Below are 12056 nucleotides of genomic sequence, written 5' to 3'. Positions count from 1 at the left end.
TGATCAGAATTCATAATACCGCTGTTTGTTAAAAGCATTTTTCAAAAGTCATTATTAACCTCATAATGATGGCACTTTACGTCGAGAGCGTTCCCATAAAAGAAAAATTACACACGATCCTATCAAAGGAAGTAACTGCTGGTTAGTTGTATTCCATCAACCATTAAGCACAAGCATTTGCCCGTTTCTCTCCGTTCACAGTCTCTTGGTCAAATGCCACTTTGTCTTGGCGAGGCACACGGGCGCTATGTAGCAGGGCAGCTGACTGCCCCTCTGATCACATTCGTTGCATACGAGATCAGATGGCCGGGTCGTCCGTGGGATTGGGCGGCGGGGGCGCATAATGAGGGTTACTGGAGTGGCATTGTAAAGATTATCTATCCTCATACTTCGGACAAAAGCTTCGTGAATTATCATAGAGGAAAGATGGTTATGAAGGCGCATTCTCTCTTTGACAGGCGGGTTTGGATGCCGGCAGCATAAATGCGGTTACGAACATCCAACTGTGTAAATGATGGATGGCCTGTGAAAGATGGAATCTGCCAAGTACAACATTAGCAAAAATCAACAGTGTCAGAGCGATAAGAGCCGATCTGTAGCTCTGACGTTATCCTTTTATCACACGCGTGTCCCTGGACTTCCAGTTCGCCAACTGGCTAATTTTGAACAGAGCTGGACTAATAGCAAAGCCGTTTTGGGAGCAACTAAAACGATCATTCTTTATGCCAGGCACACACGCTTACATACTTCAAGCATTCCATCACTTTAATGTTTACGGAATTACTGTAGGGCTTTGGGAGACCTGGAGTGAGGCAGGAACTAAAATGTTAAAGTAGATTTGGGAATGCAAGTGTTTAGAAGCTAAATATGGAGGCGAGGTATATTATTGCATTTCAAGCACAGAGCTGAAACAAAAAAGGAAACAGGAACTGAGATTGTAAAAATAAGGTAATTAAAAAATGCCATGATCATGGGGCTTTAACATTCAGAAATGTTCAGTTTCATCTCTTTCAAGGTTTTGCTTTGTTCAAAGCTTTCATGATGCCAGGACAGTATTTTTCTCCCTTATGCAATGCTCCGTAACTAGGTTAAGCCAGCTTATGTATGGTGAATAGGTGTATCTAACTAATATGCCCTCCTATGGACACCCAGGAGATTGGAGACTGCAGGATGGATGCTGTACATATTCTCTGCTTCTTTTACTTTAGAATCTCTTGGTTTACCCAGCGTGTATCTTTCACAAATTGTGAAAAATCATGCCATTTTTGGTTTCCAAATAAGTTTCCAACAAATAAGGTCACTGTGGTCTTGTAAATCATTTCATTTTTTTTAAAGTACAGTAAGCACATAAAGTGCTGTGTATGTGCACGTGGGCTATGCAGAGGTGAAAACCTGCACGTGTGCAATTTATGTTACTGCTCAAAATGTTTTAGACGTGACTTTGCTTAGCACCCTTTATTAAGCTCATGGGTTTTTTCAAGGAAGTCTAAACCAGAGGCATAATCATTATACATTGATTTAACATGATGTCTTACAATAATAATTGCAACACTGAAATCTAAGAATAAATATATGCACATATCTGTCCCCGCCTTTGTGAAATAGACCGTGAAAAGGTACTTACTTGGACGTGATCAATATTTCCCAAAAGTTTACATGTCGTGACCGTATCTTGGTCCATAAAACCCTTCGATAAGTCCCAATAAAGACAATCTACTCAATTCGAAAATACAGATTCAACAAAGCACTCAACAGTTATACAATAACTGCAGTATCTCTATTGCTGAAGGACAATTTTCAGGTAAATAAAAATCTTTTCAAAGCAAACAAGGTGAAAGCCAAGACCGCACGCTCAGCATTCATACACGTGACTAGTCCGGTATGTTAATCATCGACATTGCAGTTTTTGCAAAACAGCACTTGATTCTTTTCCATCCAATGTAAATCTATGTGTTTTAGATAAATAAAACTGTAATACAAAAATACTCATTTACAACATTGCTGGCTGCTCTTATGAAGGCACTTCAAAAAATCTGAATTAGGGATTTCCTCCAGAGCAACTTGAGGGAAAACCGTACATCTTACATCGCATTCATTCTCTTTCCATCCATCTTACCATTTTCATTTAGGATGTGCAGTCTTATATCTGACTTATGTCTTAGAACTGATATGATCTCTCCAGCATATCAATGTAATCCACCTTTGTTTTGAGTCTAGCCCTCAGCTCGGGGTAATCACTTTGGGTTTGATTAGGACATCCTGTCCTTGTCCCTGTGGTGCTTGTGATCGTTTGCTTTTGTCTGACATCCTGTTTCACGTGTGGGAACTCTGAGGGTGGCTGCGTGTGCCTGTCAGGCAGGTTGTTAAAGGGGGCAGTTGTGCCAAAAAGACTGTCCACCAGTCCCACCTTGGGAGTGGGACCCTGGCTGTCAATGACAGTTGGACAGAGTATTCCATTTTCATGAAAGCCAGCAATGTCACCACACGGTACTCCGACACTGGCAATAGTATTAATGGGAGAGCTGGAGATAGCCACAGTCCACTCCTTTTCCTTCTCCATCAACGTTCTGTAATGTGATCCGCTCTCATTTGTCTCGGTGAAAGGATGCTTCTGCCCCGAGTCCTCCTTTCCTCTTTTGTAAACCGGGTTACTGCACATGTGCGAGGAGGCAGCGCCGATGCTATCGTACACGTGATTGGTGGGAGGAGTCTCTGGTAAGGTGGGTGGCTGTTCTGTGAATATTCCACATTCCATCTGAATGCCTGCCAAGCCCACCTCCCCTTGCCTCTTAAAGGGGAGCTTTTCCCGCTTTTTAAGAGCATATGCACAAAGAGCCGCAGCGGCAAAGAAGGCAGACACGAACAGAACCAGCAGGCTGAGAATGAGAACCGAGAGCGGTATGGCACCTTTTGGCGGGTGTGCCCCAACTCCAGGATACGTGGTGATGAGCCCACCGTCCGACTCGGCTGGAGACAGCGAAGAGCGCCGAAGCTCAGGGCAAATGACCTCTGAATTCAAAGTACGTAAATCCTTTCCCGAGACCAGCTCTGGGGTCTTACACACTACCTCTCCTACTATGACCACTGAACTCAGTGTGTCCAGCCACTCTTTCAGAGGAATGATGTCACAGGAACAATCCCAGGGGTTCTGATTCAGGTCGATCTGGACCACAGCATGCAGGTGTTCGAGAACGCCGCTGACGGGGAGGCAATGAAAATAGTTGTTGCGCAGGTTCAGGCGTGTTAGTGATGTACCTGCGAACGCTCCCACGGGTAGTGTGCGCAGGAGGTTGTTGTTAAGAAAGACTAGCTGCAGCGAAGACATTAAACTGAAGGCAGCCGGCTGGATTTCTCTTATTTCGTTGTATTCAAAGTACAAATAGCGAAGATTCTGCAAGCCATGGAACATATCAATAGTTAACCTTTCAATGTTATTACCATTCAGGTAAAGGCTTCTCAAATTAGGGAGATTAACAAAAGCTCCTTCTTGGACATGGAATATTTGATTGTTACCCAAGTGTAATAAATCAAGACTGGAAAAATTCCAAAAATCTGACTTATAAATTCTCTGAATGAGATTTCCACTTAAGTAAAGCTTCTTAGCATTTAAGGGTCGGGGCATTAACTCAGAAATGTTTCGAAATCCATTTTCTTTACAGTTGACTGTCAGACCAAGATCGTTAATGTGCAAGTTACAGGTGCACCCAATGGGGCAAATTATTGGTATAGGAGGTCGTGTCTGATATCCGGCTATGGGTGGCTGATTAGGGAACACACTGCGGGGTGTTGGAGGTGTCTTTGAGGACCTGGGCCTTTTTGTAGGCTTTGGAGTCCTTTCTCTTTGTTCTACAGAAGAGACTGTGTTTTGATTTGGGGAGACTATAGATGACGGCTTTGTAGGCCTTACCCTTCCTGTGTAGGAAGGTAAGTGCGGGATGCCTAGAATCGACTCAATCTCTGCCTCGCTCAGTGTGGGACACAGCTCATTGCGTTTGATCTCTCTAAGATCCTTTCCATGGAGGTGGAAAGGGTACTCGCATGTGATCTCTCCGACGACTGCAGTATACGGTATCCGCTCCAACCAGGCCTGGAGCTGGATGATGTCACAGACACAGTTCCAAGGGTTCTCCTCCAACTGGATCTCCATGAGACTGCGACCAATATATTCCAAAATCCCTTTATAAGCCAAAGTCTTTAGTCGATTTCCTCTCAAATCAAGGTGTGTCAGAGAGACAGATCGAAAAAGAAAAGTCGGTAGCACGGGTATTAAATTGTCATTAAGGATGAGCACTCTGAGTTTGTGAAGATTTCGAAACGCCCCGCTGTCTATCCTCTTGATAACGTTATAGTCGGCCTGAAGGTATTCCAAACTTTCCAGTCCAAGAAACGTGTCGTTCCGAAACACTTCCAGCTTGTTTTCGTGAAGGTACAATCTTTTCAGGGAGGCCAAACCATTGAAAGCTCCAACATGGATGTCCTGCAAGGCATTATTGCCCAGATTAATGGCCACTGCATTGTTCAAGTGCAGAAAACTGTTGAAGTAGAGCTTCCGTAAGGAGTTTTTCTGCAGGTAGAGCTTGAACGGTCTAAGCCACGTCTGTGAGACCTGGCTAATATTTGTAAATCCTTTCCCGTCACAATGAATGTGAAACAGGCCTTCCTTCACCTCACAGTAGCAGGGCTCAAAGCAAGGCTCGTCTATTTCTTCTGAATCGTCAAGTAGAGGGATAGGAGTCGTCCATCCGAGTGCAATTGTGCTTAGCAGCGTAACCCACAACATGCTTTCACCAAAAGCAGGCACGTACATAGCCTCAAGAGCTCCTTCACTGCACTGAAAAAAAATACAACAGGTTTAGTGCCTTGAATACAGAGTGGATGATGAATATTGATCAATCCAAATGATCTTGACTTTTGACAAGCCTGTCTTGGAAATGACGCAAAAGGTTATCATCTATACACTTACTGCATCTTAGTTGCTCTGTCTGCAGCTTTTAACAGCAAAGTACATTGTCAAAAGCTAAAATTAAGGCTTCAATAAACAAGGTCAGCAAAACGCACAAGGGCTTAATATTAAAAGTATGCCTGCTGCATACACCATAGTGATATTGAGAGTGAAGATGCAATACGTTAGCGACCTACAGTAATCCATTTAAAGGCATCATGCTTCTATAGAGGTTTTACTTCAGTTTCTAAATCAGCTAATGACTCTGGAATATCAATTTGACCTCCATGGAAAATACCCCCCCACCCCACCACCACCTATTAGCTAATGTGCACAGCAGGGCACTTAGGAATGTGATGTTAATAAGACCTAGGTTATATTGATTGCTGATAGGGTATATGTGCATACAGGTCACTGTAATAATGTAGCTATCCAAGGGCCCACCCCTAATGCATGCAAAGTATTTTACTGCAAACTAAATTTTCTGGTTAACAGAAAGAATCAATATTTTTGGTGTTGTCTACTCCTTCGTATTACGATTTATTAACATTATCAATGGGCATACATACAACACAAATCTTAAAAGAGACTATATATGAGATTTATAACCTCTTGGTACAAAGTTAAAACTGAACTAGATCATCACATCGTCCTTCTAACAGAATAGCCCCAAAGAGGGCTATGCAATACAGACATAAGGAAACCATTGACTGCATAAAAAAGCTAAACTTACAGAAACCAGTTTGGATGTAAATGTAACGCTCACTACCTCACGAAAAGCGATACTTGTCGCGATGTTACACAGTAAGAGAAATAATTAACACATTGATAAGCCATTGCGCTAAAATTTCATCTACAGTAATAGCATTCGCCTTTGTCTGGCTTTCCCACCGACCGCGTCCGGATCCATATCAGAGACATTGAGCAGAAATCATTGAGCTACTCACTCAGGTTGCTGCAGTGCAATGAACAGAGCATAAGACGCTTTAAATGATGCTGCTTCTTGCCATGTCACCACCGTTCAGCTACTTCTTCTTCTCCTCTCCTCTCTCTCTCTCTCGTGGTTAAGGCAAATAGGAGAGCCGGAGACGTGACAGGACTGCAATGTCTCAGAGAGGTTTGCTTTAGGATGCAGGTCCGCTCCCCTGACGAGCGCTCAACAGTGAAGACAGCGCACGCTGCAGTTCAGCACCAGCGCGAGGACTGACGATCTTCGCCTATGTCACCACATGAACTGTTTGAAAAAATACAGCGCGACGATTGGGAAAAGTTGGCGTTGCGATAAATCTCAGGATAGCACTGCTGCTGCTGCGGACTTCTTTCGGTTTTTAAGTTAAAAACAGATATCTAACGAGCGCGCGCGCGCCCGTAGTCCTGCTATGTGAAATGCTCCAATATGCGCGAGATGAGGGTAGCAACGCGGCAGATCGAGCGGCACAGCGTACTGTATACAGGGGCTTTTTGAGGTGTTTTCAATGTAAAACATGTTTGCGAGATTTTGCGTTTGTTTACAAAGAAAATAGTTGAGATTGTTTATATCACCAATTCCTGACGCGCGCGCGCTTGACAGTTTTACTTTCTTTTAGCATGCATGCATTTTTTTTTCATATTATAACTGTTCCTGGTGCGATAATCGTTCATGGATGACTTGTTCATCATCTCTTATGGCATTAGGGCCCTAACAATTTAATGAAACCTTATTTTGGTTACCATGGAAACATAGTGCCATCTGCTATTGCACAACAGGCGCTTCATACATGGACATGTTGCTTATTTTGGAACTGAGAATGAACAATGTTGACATGATGCCCACTTTGTTGATTTCTCATGTGACTGGTTAATTATCCTATGAATCACAGGATAATTACTGTACAGCTATGGGTTTGTCATTTGACAGTGATATACACAAATAAATAAATAGCTTTTGCATGTATTGGTATAATGGTGGAATATGCTAACCTTGATGTACCTCATTTGTGAGTCTCTTTGGTAAAGCATTTACAATTTTTCAAATATTAAAACAAAAAACAATATCTGACCATAACCCCCAACCACTAACTTCCTCGCATACATCCGCAGCAATATTCTGAACACACAGGCGTAGTTTTCCTTTATGTTGATTTTCCCACAGGTAACCGAGAGTCTTAGATAAACCTAGTTAATGCTCTGTCTCAGCAGCTCTCTGCCTCTGAGCATTAAAGCATTTTCCTGAAGACCTGAAAAAAATCTTTAATGCCGTCACACAGATCAGTGCTACAGATCTGAACGTGTTCCAGTGAATTAGCTTGTGACAGCGGCTTCTCCTAAAGCCTGTTAAAGGTGATTACATCACTTTCTTCATCAAAATGGTGCAAGACATTCAAGAAAGAAACAGCCTGTTAAAGGGAAACAACCCGTAATCATTCAAGCAACAAAGGGGATTGTGGTTGAAATTATGTAAAGTTAAAATTACAAAGCCATATTAGCTACATTTACATTAAATATGTATTAGTTAGTCTTGGTTTAAGAGATCTTTTTTGCAGTCATAAGACAGTGAGGCGATGGAAGGCATGTGACTGACAGGACAGTAATGGGGAAACCCAACCATCTCTAAAAACTAATGCCAGAATCTGACCTGAAGCCTCACTCAACTACCTTCAGTAAAACAATTCAATCTCTCTATGCTAAAAGGGATACATCTATTTTTTTGATATTAAATAATACCCTGGCTACAGTGGGTTAATATATGTATTTTGGGGCATAGCTGTGGGGCCCCAGTGTTATGCCTTTTTATAAAATAATTAATATATCATAAATTATGTGTAATTAAACCTGAGAAAAACGAGGCTCTACACTGTATAATTTAAAATGTTTAGTTAATTAAAATTCTGTTTCATGTCAAAGTTTTTTTGGGAGGGGGGTTTGAAAGTTTTAACAAAAATTTTTCAATTTGCAACAACCACAGAATCACAATTGGCGGTGTAATTTCTCGAGAAAATCAGATGTAATATGGTGGTCAGACCATATGAAGCACAATTAGCCTGAAGCTGGTCATTAATTACCCAGCTGTGGCAATCAGAAGATGAAGGGCGTAACTAACACTGAGGTGATGAGGAGGGGGCATCTCAATCCACAAGTGCTCCTACTATCTAGTTAGGGGTGCACATCTGGAAACCACAGAGCAATGACCTTTCTCCTTGAGAAAACAGACCAGAACCAAGTACTGTCGGCATTGAGCTAATTAAACTACCCCCCCCCTCATTGTAATAAAGTTATAAATGTGTTGCCATGGGAACCTGCCCTTTGGAGTCCCCATGTAAACTCCTGATAGATTGTGTGCAGTGGATGAATGGTGGCGGTGCTATATTTAAGAAATACATTTTACGAGACAGGCAAGCACTTAAAGATATATGGTAAATATTTAAATATTAAAGTAAATTTTTGTGGACAAATCACCATTGTACTGTCTCGTTTTTTTTATTTAATACACTACCAGATTGACAAGTCAATTATTAAAGGTGACGTGTGAAATTTCTGAGCTTCTAGCATTACTAAACAAAACTGCGAAATTTCTATTGGTCAGTAAACTACATAGTCCCGCCTTCCACTCAGTCATTGGTTGAAATAATGTTGCTATGTCAAACAGCATGTGGTTTTTAGTTACATTAATCAATTTATATACTACCATTTTCTTTTTGTTATAAATTCTTAATTTGCATTGGAATGCTTTGCACCAAAAAAAGCTTGCATAAAATCTATACATCCCTGCAAAACAGCCTCTTCTCAGTGCTCACAAAACCAAACTTAACATTTTGCGACACCGCATTGCATTATATACAAAGAAGATGAGGGCTCCGAGGGAAATCACCTCTTATCGTGTCACGTGTATCATACTTGAAATCCTTCAACATTGCATCAGTACAACCACAGTCAATGAAGCAGAAATGATGCCATGACGAGGGCTCCCCCTGCTGGACGCAGTTGCTACTACTGATAACAATGAAAGCCCGTTCATGGGCATATGATACCCAGTCTGGATTATACAGGGAATCAAATTAGTATGGTTATCTCTACTTACAGAGCATTCAAATGGTAAAATATAGAAACAATTAAATATAATTACATTTCTAGGCCAAGAAAGACCTGTTCTAAACATCCGCAAATAAGGGCTTTCCTATTCATTCATTTACTCACAGCAGACACTATGACTTACTGTATATTTTGCATTGCATAGATGCCTAACATGTGACTGCGGCAATACTGTGACTTGTGAGCGCAATTATTTGTAACCTACTTTCCACACTTATATTGATAGTCTCATAATGACTGTTCTGCTCACCACTATATCGTTCCACTTGTGGTTGTCATGGATGCAGCATTTATCAGTCTCTTTTCACATGGTATCTGTAGGTAATTAAATGGAAAGGAATGCTGTTTGAAAAGAACACTTGAGCTTTGCTGTAAAATGCTGTAATGTTGCTGTCATGTTCTCTATAATGAAGGTCTGTATGCTTACCAAGATGTATTGAAGTCAAACATGTTGTATAGCCTGTTTTTCTATATAATAGTATCTATTTAACTAAATTGAACTGAAGTGTAGCTTTGGAATTATTGCTATAGAAACATGTTTGTACAAGATGTATCTGAAGTATTTAATTAAATTACATTTGTAGGGAAAATTAGCTTTAAGGTCATTATAATGCATAAGATCTCTACTCTTAGAATCTATACTGACTGCATCATGACTTAATTTACCTTTCATCCCTTTGGATTGATTTAGATTTCTGCATAAACTGGTCACTTTGGTCTGGCACAGCAATAGCCACGCTCTATCAAAATTGGAGATTGATGTTGGTCCGAACAGTTTTACGCATTTGGCAGACAGCATATGTACACCTAGTGCTGCCATGCAAAAACAAATTCAAGCTTTGTTTTTGCTCTCATATTTACATTATGCATTCCTAACTATCTATAGCTAAATGCACATGAGAACACTTATTATTGCTGACTTGCATAATGCTGGAAAGCTTTGATTTTTTTATCAGTCTGTTTAAGATGAAATATATTTCAAAATATAGACGGTTTCATTGGAAGCACGTGAAACATGTCTGGATCCGAACCTTACTTCCGGTTTTGTTTTTTTAATGCTCTGACTAGTTGCTAAACTGATCTCTTGAAAAAATGCCTCGTCGAAAATAACAAATGTTTTGGTTTCCTAGGTAACCTATGTGTTGTTTTTTTTTTATTGTTATATAAATAAAATAAGTTTAAAAAAATTTGTTGTTATTTATTCTTAGCGGAGTTTACCGGAAGCTACATGCAGCCGCTTGCTTATGTTGTTACTGCTGAATATATTTTGGAATATATTATTTTTGGCAATATATTAAAACATATAACAAAAGAGGCCATGTCACAAAATTTTTTTAAGATGTCAAATAAATCTTTGGTGTCCCCAGAGCACATATGTGAAGTTTAGCTCAAAATATCATATAGATAATTTGTTATAGCATGTTAAAATTGCCACTTTGTAGGTGTGAGCAAAAATGTGCCATTTTGGGTGTGTCCTTTAAAATGCAAATGAGCGGATGAAGTGCAAACACTGATTACAATGATGGTGGTTTGATGCAATACAAACTCAATTGTGCTGTCAATTATTTTTTCTCTCTTTCTCTCTGCACTAAATGGCTGTGCTGTGGTTGGATAGTGCAGATTAAGGGGCGGTATTATTTTAATAAGATCTCCTTATGACATCATAAAGAGAGCCAAATTTCAATAATTTTTCATGTGCTTGCAGAGAATGGTTTACCAAAACTAAGTTACTGGGTTGGTCTTTTTCACATTTTCTAGGCACTGGGGAACCAATAATAGCACTTAAACATGGAAAAAGTCAGATTTTCATGCCATGGCCCCTTTAAATTAAATGTATTTTCAACTTCAAAAATATGCTTTATAAAATTTTTAAAACATTTTACAAATATTTTTGGCCAGAGAATGTATTTATTTTTTGCCATATGGGGCAGCACACAACGCTCAATGACCTACAGAAATATGTGTTTGTCACACAAAGTCACACAACACTATGAATAGCTAAATAAATAAATAATAAAATAAAAAAATTCTGTGACTATCGAATTATGTGACCGTTGTAAGTAAGGGTTGGGGTTATGATTGGGATTAGCTTGATAACAGCAGCACATATTTCAATGACACGTCACATAATTTTGATGGTCACAGATTTTGGTGTAAACAGGGGCTGTTGGGCTGTCTCAGGCTTAAGTAAGGCCACTGTAAGATTGAAAATGTATGTAGGAATTTACTATTCTGTCAAAACCCCCATTTCCGTCCTGTACCATCTTCATTCTTGTTCTCACTGATAGTGATCAAAGACTATTGGCAGAGTAGTTTATCCAGTACAAAGGGGGTTAAAGGTGCTCTTCTGATTGGTCACTTTGAATTTATCATATTGGGTTTGGTCACGTGGTCAAGGAAGGGATAAAAGACAATGTTGCTGTTAACATTTCTTTAGTCAATTTGGCATTTCTACAGCATAACCCAATGTAGTGAATGCACACTTACAGTTTTGGTGCCAAAACCCAGGAACGCTTGCAGTTTTGTTCTTCCGAATCCTGGGATCCCTTACACCATCTATCCATCAATATAAAATGAACTTGAGCCGGATGATGCAACAGAAGCAAAGTAATAAATCAAGAAAATGGCTTCAGTAGAAGAAAGCATATAGCACTTAAACTGAATGAGTGACCCAGTCTGATCTCAACATAATGGAGATGCTTTGGCATGATTCACACCAGACCACAGAAAAAAAACTGCTGAACTGAAAATGCAAAGAGGAATAAAGCGAAATTGCACCTGCTATTGTGCAGGGTGAGGGTTAACTTATTGCTGTCAAAAGACATCCGGTAATTTCCTGTAATCTAAGGGTTACCATATTTTTATGCCTAGTACAGTGAATGTTAAAATTATGTGTTCAGTAAATACATGAAAATGCATTGTTATTAATAAGAATTGGAATATTATGAGTGATTATTTACTAGGAGTATCTACTAATATAACAGTACCCTAATACTATTATAAGAGTATTTGGCAAATACTAAATTAAATTATTAAAACCACGATG

The 12056-nt window shown here is 39.9% G+C and overlaps 1 protein-coding gene across 3 annotated transcripts; it reads right to left on the bottom strand.

The window, feature by feature from the left end:
- Positions 1-1440: 1440 nt before the first annotated feature.
- Positions 1441-11833, bottom strand: slitrk3b (SLIT and NTRK-like family, member 3b). Of its 3 annotated transcripts, XM_055201712.2 has the most exons (3): positions 11498-11833; positions 9261-9325; positions 1441-4831 (listed from the first exon to the last, which is right to left on the bottom strand). In XM_055201712.2, exon 3 carries the CDS (start codon positions 4805-4807, stop codon positions 2159-2161), a length of 2649 nt encoding a protein of 882 aa, XP_055057687.1. In that variant the 5' UTR covers positions 4808-4831; positions 9261-9325; positions 11498-11833; the 3' UTR covers positions 1441-2158. The 3 variants fall into 3 exon arrangements, with proteins under 3 accessions (XP_055057687.1, XP_055057686.1, XP_055057688.1); XM_055201711.2 differs by lacking the exons at positions 9261-9325; positions 11498-11833 and adding an exon at positions 5890-6333; XM_055201713.2 differs by lacking the exons at positions 9261-9325; positions 11498-11833 and adding an exon at positions 5890-6333 and having other exon boundaries at positions 1441-4826.
- Between the last annotated feature and the right edge of the window lie 223 nt (positions 11834-12056).

The sequence above is a fragment of the Misgurnus anguillicaudatus genome, chromosome 2 (assembly GCF_027580225.2).
Source record: "Misgurnus anguillicaudatus chromosome 2, ASM2758022v2, whole genome shotgun sequence".
Taxonomy (NCBI): domain Eukaryota; kingdom Metazoa; phylum Chordata; class Actinopteri; order Cypriniformes; family Cobitidae; genus Misgurnus; species Misgurnus anguillicaudatus.
The sequence above is the reverse complement of the archived record's forward strand: the minus strand, read 5'-3'. Positions and strand labels throughout refer to the sequence as shown.